The sequence below is a fragment of the Molothrus aeneus genome, chromosome 2 (genome assembly GCF_037042795.1).
Source record: "Molothrus aeneus isolate 106 chromosome 2, BPBGC_Maene_1.0, whole genome shotgun sequence".
Classification (NCBI taxonomy): domain Eukaryota; kingdom Metazoa; phylum Chordata; class Aves; order Passeriformes; family Icteridae; genus Molothrus; species Molothrus aeneus.
The window spans coordinates 52,605,474-52,625,081 of record NC_089647.1 but is presented as its reverse complement, the minus strand read 5'-3'; the positions used below and the strand labels follow the sequence as shown (position 1 = coordinate 52,625,081).

The following is a 19,608-nucleotide window of genomic DNA, read 5'->3' as shown; positions in this document are numbered from 1 at the left end:
CACAGAGAGCCCTTTCTCTTCCCCTTTGTGGCAGAGGAATCAATGGAATTCATATAAAAGGAGGAGGGGGGTGGGAAGAGAGATAGGAGATGCCTTGCTCGGTACCAGCAGGTCACAAGCCTCATGAGGCTCGAGCAGGGCTTGCAAGGAAGTTGCTGACTCTATGTCCATGTGTACCTTTTTGTTCCTTGCCTTGGATTTGCTGGTCAGTGGCATGCTGCTTTGCCTGGCTCTCCATAGAGCTTGTAGCCTACAGGAATTTGGACAGAGTGGTACAGACATCGCCGACAGAGACTCTGATCACTGACTATCCCTTTAAATGCAGTCTCATGACTTAGTCTTTGCTCCACTACCTATTAAAGAAGGAGACAAGACCTTCATAGGCAGCTTCCATTCAGGCACCCAGAAGGACACAGAAAGGCAAGACAATTTAACAGAGCTAACTGTGAGTAAATACAAAGCATTAGAGGTGCTCTCTGGAGCAAAGGGCATGGAGAAAGATTTGTAGGAAATCCTGAGGTGAAAGAACGCGCAGTAATTTTTAAAATATACTTGCATACAATCTTCAAATGTGGAATTCTGTAAGGAAAGCTATTCTCTCATTTTAACATTATTCCTTTAAATATGAATCTAAGTGTCTCTTAGTAGAACGTTGACCAGTGCTTGATTTCCCATAAAAATCTGATGTGGTGATTTTGTGCTGTAAGCACTGGAGCCTTTTGCAAATACCACCTTTTCTTTCACTGGCATAAATTTCACAGAAGGAATATCTGGGGGGGAAATTTGAAGCCAGCCTTTTGCAAACTTGGATCCAAAGCCCAGCCTGGAGGCTCCAATTATTAGATTTCTGCACTTCACAAGGGGTGGCCTTCCTTCTGGGAGTGCTGGGTGTGACCCCCTTTCTGCTGGGGACAGGAAGGAGCTGTGGGTGCTCAGCAGCATGGAGATTGCACTGAGGTGTCCCATCATGCGTGCATGTAGCTAATTTTTAACCAAGAGACTGTGTGTCTCCATGCTCTGTAATGGAATACCATCTTACATGCTACAGCATTCTGGAAAATTCAATTCTCGTTAGTCAATAGAGTCATCAGCACGTCCATACATACCTATTTTCTTTTCTTTTTCATGTCAGTAGCTACTGAGTAGACCTGGACAAGTATTTTAACAGTTATCATTACTATTGCAAGTGACATCTCAACACTGATGGAAAGTTCCTCTGCCAGCTCAGCCTATTGTTTTTCTAAATATATCCATGTCATTAATTGCAGGTATTAGCTGGTGGAGACTGTTCCCAGCTCATCTTCATGTTGCCCATTTTATTCTCTGCATTCATCCTGTCTGCTTGCTGCACAGCCAAAGGAAACTGCATCTCCTATGATGAGTTGAGAGAGCTGAAGACTGAATTTGCCATCAGTCTCTACCGGCAGGTGTCTGAAGCAGAGAACAGGACCAATCTGGTAGTCTCTCCAGCAAGTGTGGCTGTTTCTTTGGAGCTGCTGCAGTTTGGAGCTCAAGGAAATACCTTTACAGAGCTGCAAGATGTCCTAGGATACAGCATTCATGGTAATGTACTTTAAAAAAATCCTTATTGTCTTACTTTTTGTAATAAAGTTACAGCTTTACAAAGGTGACAGGAATTGCACACATCATACTAAACTTCTGCTTTCTCTCTCACTGCAAGATGGTTTTCTCTGTCTTTGACAGCCAGGTATCAGATGGACAAAGGAAAACTCAAGGGAGTAGTTGACAAACAGGTTATTATTATTCCTCTTTTTTCTGAATCAGTACTTACTCTCTTATGACACAAAATACAGCTACATCTAGAAAAGCTACTTCCCTGAGCAGCAGAATTACTCCAGGCTTGCCAGAGGTCCATTGTGCCCACTCTGTCCTGGTCTCGTTTGTGTGCTCTGCAAAGAACTGCCAGGCAGAGAACAGTGGTTTTCTCTCCTGTCCCACTAAAAAATTGTATGAAACCTGTAGAAGCTGAATTATATTTAAGACTTTTCTAATGCTATTACAACTGGCCAAAAAGATGAAAAGTTATCAGAAGGAGACTGGCAGACAGAGATAAATGTTGACAGATGGATGGTGCAATTGCATCTTTCCCTGAAAGCAGGCTAAAATATAAAACTCACTGGGAATTTGGAAGGGATATGGGAAAGACAGATGTCTTTAAATCCAGCATTAAGTCAGCTGAATTTAAGGATGCTGTTTTCATTTTAGCCCTGGATTATCCTACCATCTCAAATCACATGTCAAAAACTATTTTACATTATGGGCAGAATGTTTATGAAAAGCAGATGACTGCCTCATCTTCAAAATTTGCAGCTTACATACAATACTTATGTATAGAGATAACACTGCTATTTCTCAGCATAAAATTTACCTTCAGGGTATGAAGACTAAAACGCACAGCAATTTCATTGTCCTGTGCTGTAACCAGCTCAGTCACCACCACCATTCTGTGCAGCATTGATATTCAACCCCAGCACAGCAGTAAGAGCTAACTCTGGCTGATCCATACAGATACAGCTGCATGCACTGACACAGGAACAGTGCATCTAAATTATGAGCAGCTGATATAACAAAGTCTTGCCTACAGGACTCCTATTTCTGTAAATTCAATTCCTAAACAACATAAATGCATACAAGGATTATACCTTGCTTGACACTTCTGGTCATTAGGGGCTCATTTATTATGAAAGGACCTTACAGAATAACATTTAGAAGTTAAATTCAAGCACAGATCTTCACAGAAAATTTAACAGAGAAGTGCAGGGGTTGTTAATGACCCGCTAGCTCTTTTATGCTCTCTTCTTCTCATGTGGCACATCATGGCAAGCAGACATTTTATCTCCATTTCAGCTGTCTGTGGCATAAACCACATGAGCTTTGGCTTTCAGCAATATTAATGCATGAGTATGAAAACAAAGTAGGATGGGATCTATTGTTATTGGTATACAGCGTATTTCCAATAACTTGAAAGGAAACCACTTCCTCAAATGATCTAAATCAAACAAATAAATTAAATTCTTAGATGAAATTTCCTATAAGATGAATGAACCCAAATTATGTATGTATGCATATATGAAAAAAATCTTTTCTTCCAGTAGATGTTTGCATTAATGTTTATGTTGGTCTGCCCTAACCAATTATGGTTAAAACCTTAGCAGGCTGAAAACATTGAAAACATCGATGCTTTATTCACTGCTCACAGAGAATCTGCTCCTAGATGCACTTGTAATCACATCTTTCAATGTTTGGGAAATTTGTTCACCTTTATTCCAGTACTAACAAAAACAATGTATAATGGGATGTATCTCTAGGTAACACAGACAAAATGACATGCTTTAAAATGATTTCTCCTTGCTGTTTAATTAAAGCAATTTTGAGCTGTTGTCAAAGTAAGAATTCGGACTTTGGTTAGCTAAGCACTTTGGTGAAGTCATAAGTTTGGGATACCACTCCTCACATTCATCTCTGCTTCTAATTTACCATCTTTGACTTCTCACATCTTCCAGAGAGCTCACCAAGTGCTCCCATACCAATGCAAGACACACAAGAACAATACTTTACACTTCAGACCATGTTTTCTTTAAAAAAGTTTTCTTAAGAAAAAAGCCCACTGTTGTAGACTGTATAAATAAAGGAGTCACTTGTAACACATGAAGCAATTTATCAGCTCAGTTTAGCCAGGGCTCATCAGCAATACTGGGGCAGTTTGGGACACAATCCTTCAAGAAATTAAACAACACCTAAGGGCCAAGGGTGGCAGAAGGGCCATCAGAGAAATGCCTTTCCTCAGATAGGCGAATAACATCAGGAGAAGGAGATAGCAGAGTTGTGGCATTGGCAGCTCAGCCAGTCATGGCCAGAGGCACTAGATCTCACTGGTGGGAACTCAGAGACTGACCAAGAAAGAATAACTACCTTAAGAACTGTTAAGAACTGTGTCTGCATAGAACTGTGAGCCTGGCATGAGACTGGCCACTTGACACATCTGCACTGGAGTGATTTCTACAGACACATGAAGGGAGCTTTCCAACCCCCAGTGCATCACTGCCTGTGGTAGCAGTGCTTGACAGGAATAATCCACAAAGTCAAGGGTGCTCCAGTTGTTATGGGGCTTTAACAGTCAGAGGGCACCAGCGTTAGCACTGGAGCTGAGAGCTGCAGAGACCTGGGGCAATCCCTGCTGTCCTTAGCCTCAGCACAATTGCAGTTTCTCTCTCTTGTCCGGCAGATCAAAGCGTGCAGGATTTCATGCACACGGTGGATGAAGCAGTGACTGACTCCAGCCAAGGCACAGTGGTCCAGCTGGGATGTTCCCTCCTTGTGGATGCAGGCGTGCAGCTCTCGCCCGACTTCGCCAAGCGTGCCGCGCGCTGGGCCAACAGCAGCCTGCTCCAAACCAACCTCACCGACCCCAACACCACCCACACACAGGAGTGGATCACCACTGACCTTGCAGGTACCATAGGGACCCACAGAAATGGTTGCACATGAATGAAATGTAAAAAAAGAATAATGGGAGGAATTGCATTTAACCAAGCATAAAGATTTTTGCCACGCTCTGTGTTGCCCAAACCAAGGCAGGAAACCTAATTCTTGTGCTAACACTCATCTGTAATGTGAAGAAAGAGCTGGAATAGGTCTGAATCTGTAAGCAGTGTCAAGCTGCTAACCACTTTTTCTTGTTCCCTTAATTTTTAAGAAGGCAATCATTTGCAGTGTTCTCAGTTTTAATTAGGAACTGCCAAATTCCCCTTGGACCATATTCATGGCACTGAATGCTTTCATGGTGCTACAGGGGACACACAGAGGTGTAAGCTCAGCAGCCAGACTCTGAGTTTAACAAGTCACAATGGGGAATAAAAGCACTGGCCAGCTCAATCTCAACCATGGAGAGAGCATGGACCAACAGGCAGCCCCAGCGAGGTGCAGGTGTAACTGGGGAGGGGAAGGTAGAGTGTGAGCAGTGCCTTGTGAGGTGTGTCTCTTAGCCTTAGGGAAGGACAGTGGTCTCAGCTTGCTTTATTTAGTCACATGGACCTGGCCTTTAGGCCTGGGCATGTAAGACTGCATGTGTCCTCCTGCCTTGTCTCTTTTCCTTGCAGATGGGGATATGCACGGGATGACACCAGAGAGCCCTGGGTCATCGCTCAGCCAGGTCACCCTGGTGAGCACCCTGTACTTCAGAAGCACGTGGCAAAAGAAGTTTTCCTTCATGGATTCCCAGATGTTGCCTTTTACCACACCAGAGGGCTTGACCCTGAAAGTGCCTACCATGCACCACACAGCTGAAGTTAACTATGGTAACTGTCCTTGATCCATATTTGATCTACTGTGCAATATGGAACAGATTTATTTCATTTCCCCAGATACCACACTAAGATTAGTTGTTTTCCCAGCTTGGAGAGTCTCAGAAAAAGTCCCATCAAATGAAAAGACCACCGAGGTGACCAAATTGACTCCTCAAAATTCCAGGCAATCATAAAACAGATCCTGGGTTCAAAATGGTTTCTAAAATATCTACAGTCCCTGTCCCATCCCTCATAGACCAACACCTCCCACTACTCCATTACAAACTTGTCAGCTGTAGGAAACAGTCAAAAGGCACCAATACATTGTCCCAGGAGAAAGAAAGATGAGAGACTGAGGGATGACTGACTGATGACTGAGATGACTGACTGATACACTGCAATATACAAAGTCCTTTACAATTGCATGGAGCTGGTTAAATAAAGCTGGCTAGAAAGGGGCTACAGTAGGAATCACATCTGACCCTATGACAGAGGGGCAATTAAGACTAAAATTATATCAAGCCCCTACCAATTTGATTTGCTGGGTAAGAAATTTCCTGGCCCCTCAGCCAAATCACTGTCCCTTGAATGTGTGAGCATCAGAGGGAGCAGAGCATAACCAGGAGCACCAGCACTGCAGACCTGCAGATGTGGTCACAGCCGGTCTCCAAGTCTTTAGGGAAAAACTGCAGATCTTGAGGGACAAATTCTAGAAAAAGCAAATAAATTCTTATGTCATGTATACCAAATCAGCAGATGATCTCAGCATGAGCTTAAAACAGTATAAATATAGGTCAGACTTTTATTTGTATAACATATGAATACAGTGTAGGCTACTTTCAAAGATTTGATGTATGTAGGTTGCTGACAGAAGGACTCATGCTGCAGGCGTAATTTTCTGCCACCAGGAATTGTGCCAGTTAGCTACACAATCTCTTTCAAAATATAAAAAGCTCTTTTCTCTCCTACTCTAAATTTCAGAACTGCACTTGGGTAAAAACTGTCCAAATTCCAAATCTAATTTTTTTCAAGACAGATTTGTATCTCTTAATGTCCTGACTGATTTATCCTTTAAGTTAAATAGCTTCTCCTCAGCTTTGATATTTACTCCCAAATGCAATTGCAAGTCACCAAATTTTCTCTCAGTTTCCTAATAGCTAAGATGAAGATCCAGGCTCTTCTAAACTATTCAAAAACCAAATGCTCCAAATTCTCTACTGGTTCTATTTTTGAAGTTTTCCAATTTAAATTAATTTTTCTTGAAAATGACCAGAAATGTACACAAAACTGTCAATGAGGGCATATACATGCTTGATAAAATGCTTTCAGTCTCTATGTCTTGATAAAAATACCTCGTGTAGTGTATTGCAGAACTGGCTCAGGGTGGTTACACAAGGCTGGCCCCACTAGGGCCTTTTTCCTTTTGGCATTTTTTCCCTAGGTAAATCAGGAGGAGGGAAATCTCCAGAGGTATATAAATTCTTTGTGTGTTTTTGACCCACCATTTTCTTTTCATCACTCCAGTCTTCATGGCAAACATAACAAACATCTCACTGTTTGTCTTTGATAAAAGTCTTGAGCATTGGCAATACTTTAGAAAACTACTAGTGATCCTTTTCAGCCTCTTGTACCTTTGCTCATTGTAGTTTCCCCTTCAAGAGGCTGCTTGCTGCCTTGCCTTTCTGGTTCTAAGTGCCACCATTTCTACCTGTAAATAGTGGCACAGTGAAACCATATTTAATGTTTTACCTAAAATTAGATGGCTGAATCTATGCTTTTTTATCAAATTAGTTAACAAGTCAAAAAAGTTTATAACTTTGTTTGCCAGTCTACATGATATTGCAATTTATTTCACTTTCTATTTCTCTCTGTGACCTGATTATTCTTTTCTCCAGAGTGTCCTAAAACTTCTCAAAGACAGACCTAAAGTTTCTGAGATTGCCTTCTTTTTCTTACAAATGTACTCTTGCTCCCTAGTAATGGGAAAAAAACTGAATCATCAGGCTATTAAAAATCTTTGCTGACTCATTTGCAATTCCACATCCAAGTTCTTCTCATATTCTGGGGTGGTCATTGAGGCCCCAGATTATTAAATGACAGAAGGCAGGATGCTGCTGTTGCTTGTACAAGTAGAGATCTCAGGTAAAGCCAATTACCAGGAGTTCCACAGCTGAGCTGCATTCTCTGACAATATATTTGCTCCAGAGTCCTTGCAAAGTTGATGTGAAATAATTTGTTGTGCACTTTTGACCACTTGCCAAAACACAAGGTACTCCATCCTATCATCCTTAAGTAGGTAGCTAGAGCACTACATTTTTGCACAGAAAAGGATAGACAAAATATTTGGATTACCTTTCATCCAGGCTGAAATGTGTGAGCTCTTTGCAGCTGGAGAGATTTTTGAGCAAAGCCAAAATAGAAGGGATCATTTGAAATTTGCTGGTTGTCAGATTTGATTGGGCCAATTCAATCTTTGTCACTAAAAAATCCAGAAAAATTTCTAACAAATCAGTTCAAAATTAATGCAAAAGACTGGCTCAGTACAACTGTAGAGAGGACTGAGATGACTGTCCTTCATTATTAAATGATAGCAGCTGTGTCCCACAAGGATCTGAAACACAGAGTGAGAAAGATAAGCTGTGGCCTGTTATCAATTGCAGCATTTACAACATTGTTTATTCTTTTAACATTGCCACACAGAACAAACCAAGCCTGGGGACAAGTAAGACTGCTCTAAGAAAATGTCAACATTACTGTTCACACACACTTCTTAAACACCACAACCATTTTACATATTCATTTTTGCAAGCAATTTGTTAACGACGTTTGAATTCTAATTTAGCATATGTGTAATCCTTATGGGATGCTCAAAATTACTTCAACAAACACTAAATGTTCTAACTCAATAATCTAAAGTCTTGAATTTCTTTCTAATTAATAAATAAGGATTGTATAACCTTTGTGCAGAATGTGCTGACTTCAAAATACCAGCATGCCAACAAATTATACCACTCATGTCCAGTGCAGTGCAAATATAAATCTTCCGTGCCTGCCCATTAGAAAGCAGAACATATTTTCCCAGCAAATTATCCACATGCTGGGAGTTGGTTTTAACAGAGCAATTCTCTCTCCAGATTGCAAGGCAGGAGGGCTAAGAGCCTAAAATTTAATCCAGCAGAACAATCAACACTTAACAAATCCTATCTAATCCATATCTGCAAAACTAACAAACACCATACACAAAATATTTGAGACATCCTATAGCTATGTATTTATTGACAAATATTTAGGTATTATGACCATGAGCTATCCATACACAGTTATTTACAGCCACTGACTCTAGTGTGAGCATCTATTCTTGAAGATACAACAGCTACAACTGGGTGAAGGAGGTGTACATTCAATATTTTGGATGGCCTGCAGTAAAGGCAGTAAGACTTTCACTTGTGCCTTGTACTTAAGCTGTACTTAACTCCTGGCCCACTAACTATTGCTGAGTGTTCCTGAAATGCTACTTGCTGGATTCTCAGATGAAAAAATAAGGAAGCAAAATTGTGACAGCCAAATCTGTTCTATTGTATAACAGAATCCATTAGGAATGTCTGGATTAATTGTTTTTTTGGAATATGGGATGAAAATGGTACTTTTAAATGGCTGTTACAAATTGTTGTAAAATGAATTGCAAGTTTGGAAGCACTCCAGCTTTTCTCTCTCTTTTACTTTTGAGACTACTTTTTATGACCTTCATCTGACTGTGATAAGTCTCTGTACCTAGATGTTAAAAACTTATAAATTTGGTGCTTAAATAAAAATAGTCAATGCTTAAATAAGCATATACTAGCTCTTGTTTAATATAACTATTTTTTATTGAAATAAGATTAAAATTGATTTTTAAAAGTAGTAAAGATGAAAACATGAGCCAAAGTAGGTTTCAATTAATCAGCTGGGACACTCTGCATTTTCTTTTTGTAATTCCTATCTGTTGTATGTAAAATTTTAGTGAAAAATATGATAAAATTGTAAGATCATTCAAAGAACATACATTGTGGGAAGAGTCATCATAGTTGCTGTCATTGCCTTGGTAGTTCTGGGGTTTTTGTCCCCAAACCGAGCAAGCAGGACAGCTGTTATATGGAACAGTAATAAAATACCCATGCTCTGTTGAGGTGTTTCTTCAGGTGCTGACACTGCTTGGCACTGACACTGCTCTGCCAAGGTATCTGTATCTCTGGCACACTCAGCTCTGTTCAGGTGAGTTCACAGCAGCCTGAGCTGGCTTCAGGAGCCCAGGAGCTGGAGGCCACTCCTTACACCACAGCTACTCTGAACTGCCTGCTGATCCCAGCATGGGTTGTGGGTTCAGGGTTTTCTTCCCACTTGAATGATGAAATAAGATCTCTCTTTGCCCACCCACAGGCCAGTTCCAGACTGCAGCTCTGGAGGCTTTCAGCGTGGTCGAGTTACCCTACCTGGGAGAGAAACTCAGTATGTTCCTAGTCCTTCCCAGCCACAAAAGAACACCTCTGTCCCAGATTGAGTCTCACCTTTCTGCCAAAACCATAACCCTCTGGGCCAACAGCTTGAAGAGAACAAAGATGGACATTTTTCTGCCTAGGTAAGCAATGTTAGCACAATGGATTCACTACTTTAGCTGTCAGAATTCCATGTGACCAGCGCTGACACAAGCAGTGTGTGAGCAAAATCAAATTACATGCTTTTGGTTTCATTATTCATCACATGATCAGAGATGTTCTAACCCTTTCTTAAACCACAAAGAGGTGAGCCAGGAATGACAAGACTTTCTGGTTACACTCTGTACTGTTTAAAAAAAAACCAAAGTATTTCAGTTGATCCTACAGCTTTTACTTACAATTTGTTTGGGGTATAAATCCTTTAAGGATCTAAACCAGAGAAATGTTGCTAGACCTTTCCCACACTCACTTTTCTCTTTGTTTAAGGAAGAACAAACATATAACCTCCTAAAGACGCACTATTTTGTTTTTCTTAAACTTGCCAGAGTACTAAAAAAGCATGGGACAAAGAGCTTGGCCCCCCTCCAGCAGCCATAACCATCTTTCCATGCACAAAGCAGGTTTCACTCATCCATTTTCCACTTTAGTCAGTTGTTGTTTTAGCAAACACCTATGCTGGAGGTATTTTCTATCATCTACTCCAGTGAAATTGCATAGCAGGAGGAATTAGGCACAGAAGGCTTTATGTGGCTGTATCCATTGTATGGACTAGTATGGAAGGGCTTCATTATACGTGTCCCCTACAACATATTCATCACATTAACAGAGCACTGAAAACCAGTGTGGACATTAATATTTGTTTTCTTCAAGCTAATTTTTGGGAAATATTTCCAAGGGCCATTTGCTATAGCCAAAAATAACATTAGAAAGAGAACACTTCATGCAAATGCAGAATTCACATGTCAAGAAGACTTAGTAGCAATCTGATTGCAACAGAGGGATTCCTTCTTTTAATGGCTTCAGGTGAAAGTGAGCTACTTTTCTGCAAATACACCATCAGACAATGCACCAGGCTCATACAGGAAGAGATGGATGAAATGCAAAGGCTTGAAATAAATTGTATCTGTTGATGGCGTTTAATTCTACAAAACTCTACAAATCCTGCATTTAAATAAATTCTATCATATTAATTTCAGGTTCAGTATTCAAAGCCTTTTTGACCTAAAGACAGTTCTTTCTGCCTTGGGAATTAGAGATGCATTTGATCTCATCACTGCTAATTTTAAAGGCATTTCAGGTAAGAGGCTTGACTGAATACAAAATGATCCTTGACCCAATAGTTGCAGATTCTTACATTTGAATGATTTGTTAGACCTGCCTGACTCTTCTGAATTGATTGGACTTCTTTATCTGTGAAACTCTAAAGCACAATTCATACTCAACTGCAACTGTATTTTGAGCTGTTTTCTAGGAAAGAGGAACCTGAAAAGGACAGGTTTGGTTTTGGTCTTGAACTTACTTTTTTCTTGTCTATAAGATTAAAACTGTCAGGACAGTGTAGGCCTGGGAAAATGGTTATTTATTCAGAAATTTAGGATGCTTTAGTAAAACTTACATTCCTGTTTGTGTTTTCAAATAGTTATTTAACAGTGAGAGGGATGCTGGACCAACAAGTGTATATTCCAACTCCTGACACTGCAAACAATACTGGTTTATGCCCAGGCTATATTATCTTGCTAATCCAGTAATCAGTATACAAAGTTATACTTTCCCTTTGCTAAAATACTGTTGTTATGGTTAAATTCCTCTGCTCCTTGGAAAATTTGTCCCCATTTAATATTGAATGAAAAATAAAGAATCCACATTATTTATTCTTTTTGACTCCTTCCAGCAACAAAATATTTCAACTTAAGTCATTTCTGCTCACAGTAAAGACTTGGGAGTGGTAGCTGCCCAGCAAGCAGCTCACATTCTTGTGCATGTGAGTGAATAAATGAAATTGCTCCAATTCAGACAAACCTGCTTTTACAGAAAAGTTGCTTTCTGGGGATGAACCTCAGAAGGCACATTACTCATGGAGTTTTTTATGCTGCTCTTAAAATTGAACATAGCAATGTTCCATTGCAATATAGATCTCAGACTGCACAGCGATGAACATTAAAATAATTTGTTACTGCTCACTGCTGTTTTGCTTATTGCAAACAAATGTTAATATACTGATAAATTACCCAAGGATGTATTTTATAAAGGTAATATCTATTTAAATAAGATAAACACTTTGGGGAAATTAATTCCATAAACAATATAATTTAGCAGCTTCCCTTTGGCTTTTGGCATACAGGATACTTGTAGAAGTATTTGATCCTGCCCTGGCAGGGTTATGGAACAAAGGATATGTTGAGACCCTATTTAGTTCTAGCCTTACAGCACCATTCATAGCAGTAGGGTTCTATGTGGTCTAAGAGTTATGTAAGGCAGAGTTCACAAGGAAAATGTATCTTTTACTTAACCAATAGATAGCTGGGGGAGAAAATAGGTAAATTTTCATAGGTAAGTTTTCATTTCCTCTTCTGTATGAAGCAGAAGGATAAGCTTTGAAATATTTACTCTCAGATCACATTTAGCAAACAAATGTGTTACTTCATTTCAGACCTGAAATAGCTTTTTTAGACTTGAAAGCTTGTTTTTTCCCCCCTCAACAATGTGTAAGATTTATCTACTTTTTAAAATTCTTCCTCTCCTTAGTTTTGTCCTGCTTGATTCCCTCCCAGTTTTTCTGACTAGACAAAATTAATACAGAAATAGATAAAATTCTCTTTTAGCATTTCTTTGATTTTACCTACATGTTGGACTTGATCCTTGAATTCAGACAAGAAAAAAAAACTTCTCTACCTTTCCTGCTTTCTGCCTTGTACAGGCAGCTGGAGAAAAAGAGACTTGTAACACTCTCTTCAGTGTCTTTCAGAAATTAATTCTTTTCCAAGATAGATTTTATGTCACTTCCATTGTTTCTTCCTGAAGAACATTTTTTCTACATTTTCCTTTCCAAGGGTTCTTCAGTTCTTTCATTGCCCTCACTCTGTTAAAGTTTCTATTTTCACTATGTAACCTTGCCTTCCACCACAAAGCTGAGACCTCTCAAACTAGTAACTCCCATCCAGCATTCAATCCACTCTAACCATATAGTGGGAGAACAGTCAAAGGCTGAAATACATAACAGTTATGTGATCCTTAGATTCTGCACAAAAAAAAAGGTAAAAGCATTCTGATTATTTTTTTAAAATATGTTTGTAATGAAATGCAGAAAATAACTTATTAATTTTGGGGGTTTTGCAGAGCAAGATAGTCTTTATATTTCAGAAGCTATCCACAAAGCAGAGATTGAAGTAACAGAAGATGGTACAAAGGCATCAGGAGCTACAGGTAAATCAAATACTCAGACAAATTTCTCACTTCTGGAGCTTACCACTATAAAACCAACTACTAGTCTTTTATTTAAAATAAAACAAACAAGCATGGTAGAATTCACATGTATGCCTAACAAACTTTTGTATTTAACACATTTCCATTTTACCTTTGCAATTGCTCATAAGAAACTAATTTTTGATGTCCGACTAAGGTGTAATGGCTGAAATGAAAAAAACAACATTGCCAGTTCAGGGAAAATTCAGGTTGAGAAAATATACCACTTATTTTTCTGCTGGTTAAATATCTATTTGTTCAGATCATAAGAACAAAAAATGAAAAAAGGTTAGTAATATTTTGTCTATAGCCCCTGAACTATTATAGGATTTGAGGATGATTTCTTTGATAGCATTAATGGTAATGATGGACAAGTCTTATGCAGACAAGCTTGATTCTTATATACTTTGAAGTGTGACCTTCATGTGCAGTAGCTCCTGCTAACAGACCACTTCCACATGAGCAGATGGGTCTGGGTGAGTGGGAGACTCAGAGCAAAATCTCAGCCATGGACTTCCCAGTCAGTACATGACTCATTCACCATTAACCACATCTCACCTTCCTGCTTCCCTGGGCTGTACCCAGGATAAATGTGCTCCACATCACAAGTGCTGGTGGGTCCTTGGCTGGGGAGCAGGGCACTCTATCACTTCTCCTCCTTGCTCCCAGGGAGGAATTCAAGAGGCATGTAGAGAGCATGGCAGTGCATCTCACTGTGGTGCCCAAACTGTTGCACATCCCCTCGCTCCAACATCCCACAGCTGCAATGCCAAAAAGGAACCTGGGCACACCTGAATTGATGTATTCAGTATTCCTCTAGAAACAACCCCGAATAAGACACACGTGTACATACCAGGGTGTGCAGAGCACATCTGGCATAACTAAGTTAAAACTGTACAGCTCTGCAGAAAGGTTAAGTTTTGTAACAGTTTTAACCTCTATCAGAGCAGTAATATTTTTAATAACTTTGTGGTAAGGCCCATACAAAAGAAACACTTTAAGGTGACTTCAGTTACACTTGAAAAACTAAGAGAAAAATACCTTTATCCCCTTGAAACCAATGCAAAAACATCCCTTAACTCCAGTCGGACCAAGCTGACAAGCAGATTTTAAAAATTGCAATTACAGTTATTGTTTACTTTAAAAGCTTTGGATCTAGTCACATGATAACTTGAAGCTAGGCACTTTTTTTTTTCAAGCACCAAAATAGTGCCTTCTTAAACTAGTTTTCTTGTGTCTTACTCTTACTTGAATTTTCAAACTAATTCAATAGTTTTAACTGTTCAAAAATAATCCAGATCTGGTGGGTTTAGTGGTGGGGTATTTTACAATATATTCTTAATACTATATAGCTAAAAGGGAGAATTTATTTAAACAAGATGTATTTTAATAATAGCTGAGCCATCATAATTCTTAAAAACTCTTTATTTAATTGAATAATTAACACACAACAGAGAGGAAAGACAGTCATGAACTGAGTTGAAGATACTTTGTTGAGAATTCTGACAAGAGAAATTCCAGGATGATGTAGGTATTTCTCTGCTGCTTGTGTCCCAACTGGATAAGGAACTACATTTGCCCCTTGCTTATCTTTTTCACCAGAACAGCATAGCTAGGAACTGGCTAACAGGTGAGACAATAGGTAGGACTTCAGCAGAGTTAGGAATGTGATGACAACACCAATTACCTTTGAGATACAATGCCAGGCAGACACCCTTCAGCACTGAAATACGCACGAATCACCTGTAGTCTCACAACTCCTGACATGTTAATTTTGCCAGACTGATCTCACTTGGATAAAATTGTTGTTTTAGTCTTAAAGTAAAGAAGCAATTCAAAAGTCAAGGTAATAGCCAGAGCTTGAGGGCACTGTATGGAAGATGGAAAGAAAAGAAGATGCATTTTACTGATGTTTTCTTTGTTGCATTACAGCAATGGTCTTACTGAAAAGATCTCGAACACCTATTTTCAAAGCAGACAGACCTTTCACATTTTTCCTGAGACAAGCTAATACAGGTATGCATGCTCTGCCTTCCAGGAGCAGAATCCCACACAGGTAGCACTGAAATCAATACAAATAGCATGCCATTCCTCAGTCCAGGAAACTTCAAACAACCACAGAAAGAGTGAGGATTGGGGTTTTAAAGCACAGATTTTCATTTCCTAAAGAAGAATGTATAATACTCATAGAAGTCTAAGAAGCCAGATTATCCTCTTCTTTGGACATGCAGTATGTGCTCAAAAAATTTCTATCAAAATTATAGGCACTAGAGAGATCTTACAGATGCTGAACATTCCAGCATCAGAAACTGATCTCTACAGAGCAATTCAACTTACAAACAGGCTGGACCAGCTGGATTAACATCTGAAGTAGTTAAAATAGAAACCTTTCCCTATAAAGGAAACTTATACTGATAGCAAACAGACTTCTGCCAAAAATGTCTTTGCAACTGTTAACTCTTCTTGCAAATGACCTCCCCATCCACCAAACAAAAACCACCCAAAAAATCCAAACAGAACTGCAGAGCACGTCTTAGAGTGAAGCATCACAGTGCTCCTTTAGGTTCAGTAGTGGATTATAAGTCTCATTTCAGACATCCAACCACATTAAGTTACTCCAGAATGTCTGCCAAAATAAAACACCCTTTAGCTTGTTGGCAATAATAAAGAACTGCATTATTCACCATTTAGCAGGTATTTGCTACTCTGAAGCATCAGGCCAATATCCAACATCTCTAATCATTCCTAACAATGCAGTAATTTTGCACCTGAAGTATTTTCCTACAAATCGTTCAAACCACCACATTTCTCTCATAACTGGGGCCACAGCCATTCAGACCTTCAAGGAACATACAGATATTTATAGGGTTCAGTAAAACACTGGGGCCTAGCACAAAGACAGAAATAATTCCCCTTATCTGCTTCCAAGCAACAGACACTGTTCTCTTAGTCAGTGAATACCTGTGTATGTAACATTTTGTTTTAAAAACCCCTATCATGAACTTTGACCACAGTGCAAGCATACAAAGAGAAAATTACTGCCTTGGTTGGAATTTTGTTTTAAATATGCTTTGGCAATCATTACCAGTCAATGAATAAAAGTATTTTACTTGGCAAATACAGAATTTTAAAATGAAAAGGCATTAATAAGCTCACCTGTGAAACATGAGCCACAGACTCTTCAGGATTAAGAACAAACTTACTTTGGTGAATAAAATTGTCAGTTTACAATATATATAAATTATATAAAGAGGAAGGAAATCAGACTGTAAAACAGGATTTTTATGTGAAGCATAAACTACATACCTTCCAATCAACTCAAAATCAAAAATAATTTCTGTAATTCAAGCTTTTTAATGCAAAAAGTGAAAACATTCAGTCATTTCATTTGCTCAGACTTAGTGATTCAAGTTTTTGAGGTATGGAAAACTTGAACAGGTAAACAAGATCTATTTTTCATCCACCTGTCTAAAAGTGCTTAAAACTTCTATGCCCATAAAGTTCTTAATGAATCTTTATGTAGACCAAAAGTATTCATTGCATCAATTTTCTAGTAATAGGAGAAATATGTTTTCCAATACTTAAAATATAGCATAGTTCTGCTCAAAATAATTGAAAAATTTTGGAGTTTTTAAATCTGAATTTCAGGTTTAAGCATATTCTCTTTGAAGGACAAGCAAGGTAACATTACAAATAACCAAAAAAATCCAGTCAACCTGAGGCAGTCATTTCATTCTCTTCTGTAACAAAAATATGAACACAACTTAGGTTCTGTTGTGCTCAGTTTAGGTTTCAGATTTTAGCAGGTTCCTGGTTTGGGTTACCAATTATTTAGAAAGGTGATTTTAATACAGAAATGTTTAGATTATTTTAAGACAAACATAGAACTGCAGTCAGTTTTTCCATACAGTGAACAATTCTATGATCTGCTAGCTCCATGCCTAACTTATGTATTTAAACTGTACTGCACCTAGAAAATGCAGCCCCGAACTGAAATAATGTTAATACTGTTTTCATTTACAGGTTCAGTACTTTTTATAGGAAGAGTTACAAATCCTTCATCATAAGCACTAAATGCATATACTGACTTCTGCTCCTCCTGTGATGAACTTTCCTCCAATGAAATTAAAGGCTACATTGTATGTATTTATTAAAACAAAGTTTTAAGCAAATCACTGTTCCAAGAATCACCACTACCTTATTGCATTGTAGACACTGTTGAAACTTAGAGCTGTCTAGGAATCATCAGTACCACAACTACAGCAAAGACAGTGTCCAAATAAACATTTGCAAAAAAATGGAACAGGTTTAGCCTCCTAAATGTTTAACAATGAGCCAACAGCTTCTCTTTAACTTTATCATGGCTAAAGTCAGCTTGACTGTTGCTGATTATGTACGTGATTTGAGTGAAAACAACCCACAAGAAAGCTTTGTCATGTTATTTTTCAAGCACAATTTCATTTCCTTGTCCTGAAGTCCAAAGCTTAAGAATAAAACTGAAATTCAGCCTGACCTCAGACAGTTATAACCCAGCTGATATAGAAGGTAACAAGCAAGCAGAGAAATGCTGTGAAAAGAAAATGAAATTGAAAGGCATTTTCAAAACTGACACAGAATCATAGAATCATTAAGGTTGGAAAACACCTCTTAGATCATAGAGTCTGTCCATTAACTCAGCACTGCCACGTCCCCCACTAAACCAAGTCCCTAAACACCACACCCACACACTTTTTGAATGCTTCCAGGATGGTGATTCTACCATGTGCCAGGGGCAGCCTGCTCTTGACAAAGCAGGTAAGAAGCAGAAATACCCACTCAGTGACCAAACAAATAGTGCTAAAAGAGGCAGCAGCACTACCTCTACTGTCTTTGAAGCATACACAACATAGAACAGACATGCCAGAAAAACACTGAATGTGACTCCTGGCATCATGAAAAATGGGGGCTGGTTTTCAGCATCCTGACAAAAGTTGGGATATGGCAAGTGTTCAGCAACTCATGGCACAAGCATCAGAAACCCAGGCCCATAAAGATTTTGGGTGGAGACAGCAAACCACTACTCCCAAGAAAAGCACCAGAGGACTGTTTTAATCAGCTCCCATTGAATCAAACAAAGCCTTGCAGATAACCCAGAGCATCCAGGACAGCTGAAAGATGTGGCCAGTAAAGCAATCAATGGTATTTTGTGTCCAGGCAGCAGCACTCTGTGGCTGTTCCCACACTTGTAAACCCGTAAAATCTTCTGACACAGAAAACCTCTGTGCAGCCTTCCTCAAAGGCTACTTTCCCCCTGCTTTACTGCACTGTATCCCTGAATAAAACCACAAGGTTTGTCATGGCTACAGATGTGCTTATAAAACATCACTTTGTTATGCTGGCCACCAAAAGTGCAAAGTACACAAGATATACTGCAGCTGCAATTCAGCATTATCTCTCTTTCACTCATTCTGATTAAGAGCAGAACATCCAGTGATACAAACCCAGTGTTCAGTCCTTAACACTGATAACAGAACACAAGCTCTGGAAAGGGAAGGCAAAACAAATAATTTCGATAAAAACTATACTCAAACCTACACAAAGATTAAAATAGAGATTTTATTGATGGAATAACAAAAGTGCTTTTCTTAAATATTTTTCAAAATACATTTATACAACTTACAATAATATATCCAAAATAACTGTATATACAAAATATTACCTTGTTTAATGTATGTGCTTTTTACTTTTTGAAAATTACAAAGCAACTTTTTGGCAAAGTTCAACCTTAAGAGGTGATAGTTTTGAAGGTTAGATTAAGAAAAATAGAACCCGAGGGCAAGTGACACTTATGTCCATGACAAGCAAGAAGTTCTCAATTTAGTTAAATAAAAATGTTTTTGTGGTATTTTTCACATTACAAAAATAACAGAAGTGAAGAAAAAAAAAAAAGGATGATTGATACTTCTCATCATTTTATTGAGCAGCTTCTCATTCTTTCAGGTACAGGAACTTGAGATAAGAGTGCATGTCAAAAATGAATGCAAGTAAGAACAGCAGTGCCCTGCTGTGGTTCTCCCATGTGCAGTTTCTTAGCTGCTCTTGATATGGTTGACCTGATTGGATCTGCGATGGATTTCTTCCAGAAAACTCTCAAGCTGTTCTATCAGCATTCGTTTTTTAAACCTGGATTTAAAAGAAAGCATTACAATGGATACACAGAGTAATACGTGAAACATCACTGACAAAACTTTAACTGAACTCTGGAAACTTCAGTTATTACTTCAGGAGCAGTGCATGATGAGGTATACACATACCTCATTTGTATACATACACCGTCTCCTAACATTCTGGTAAACCACTAACTTGCTTTTCCATTTGCTGAATACAAA

General features: G+C 38.8%; 2 protein-coding genes across 3 annotated transcripts in view; one reads left to right on the top strand and one right to left on the bottom strand.

The window, feature by feature from the left end:
• The first annotated feature begins 319 nt into the window (after positions 1-319).
• On the top strand, positions 320-15,300 carry SERPINE3 (serpin family E member 3). Its single transcript, XM_066571179.1, has 8 exons — positions 320-445; positions 1,269-1,563; positions 4,247-4,474; positions 5,121-5,318; positions 9,723-9,921; positions 10,975-11,075; positions 13,115-13,201; positions 15,173-15,300. Exons 1-8 carry the CDS (start codon positions 320-322, stop codon positions 15,298-15,300), a joined length of 1,362 nt encoding a protein of 453 aa, XP_066427276.1.
• Positions 15,301-18,817: 3,517 nt separating this feature from the next.
• INTS6 (integrator complex subunit 6) overlaps positions 18,818-19,608 on the bottom strand; it is a 38,914-nt gene continuing 38,123 nt past the window's right edge. For both annotated transcript variants that reach the window (XM_066544957.1, XM_066544958.1), the window contains one exon: positions 18,818-19,402. In XM_066544957.1, coding sequence (XP_066401054.1) covers positions 19,309-19,402 — 94 coding nt within the window. In that variant the 3' untranslated portion in view covers positions 18,818-19,308. The remainder of the gene's footprint in view (positions 19,403-19,608) is intronic.

Coding starts and splice junctions, on each gene's coding strand:
- SERPINE3 (XM_066571179.1), top strand. CDS start 320: ATGCAGTCTCATGACTTAGTCTTTGCTCCACTACCTATTAAAGAAGGA. Junction 446..1,268: donor ACAATTTAACAGAGCTAACT/GTGAGTAAATAC, acceptor CATTAATTGCAG/GTATTAGCTGGTGGAGACTG. Junction 13,202..15,172: donor AAAGGCATCAGGAGCTACAG/GTAAATCAAATA, acceptor GTTGCATTACAG/CAATGGTCTTACTGAAAAGA.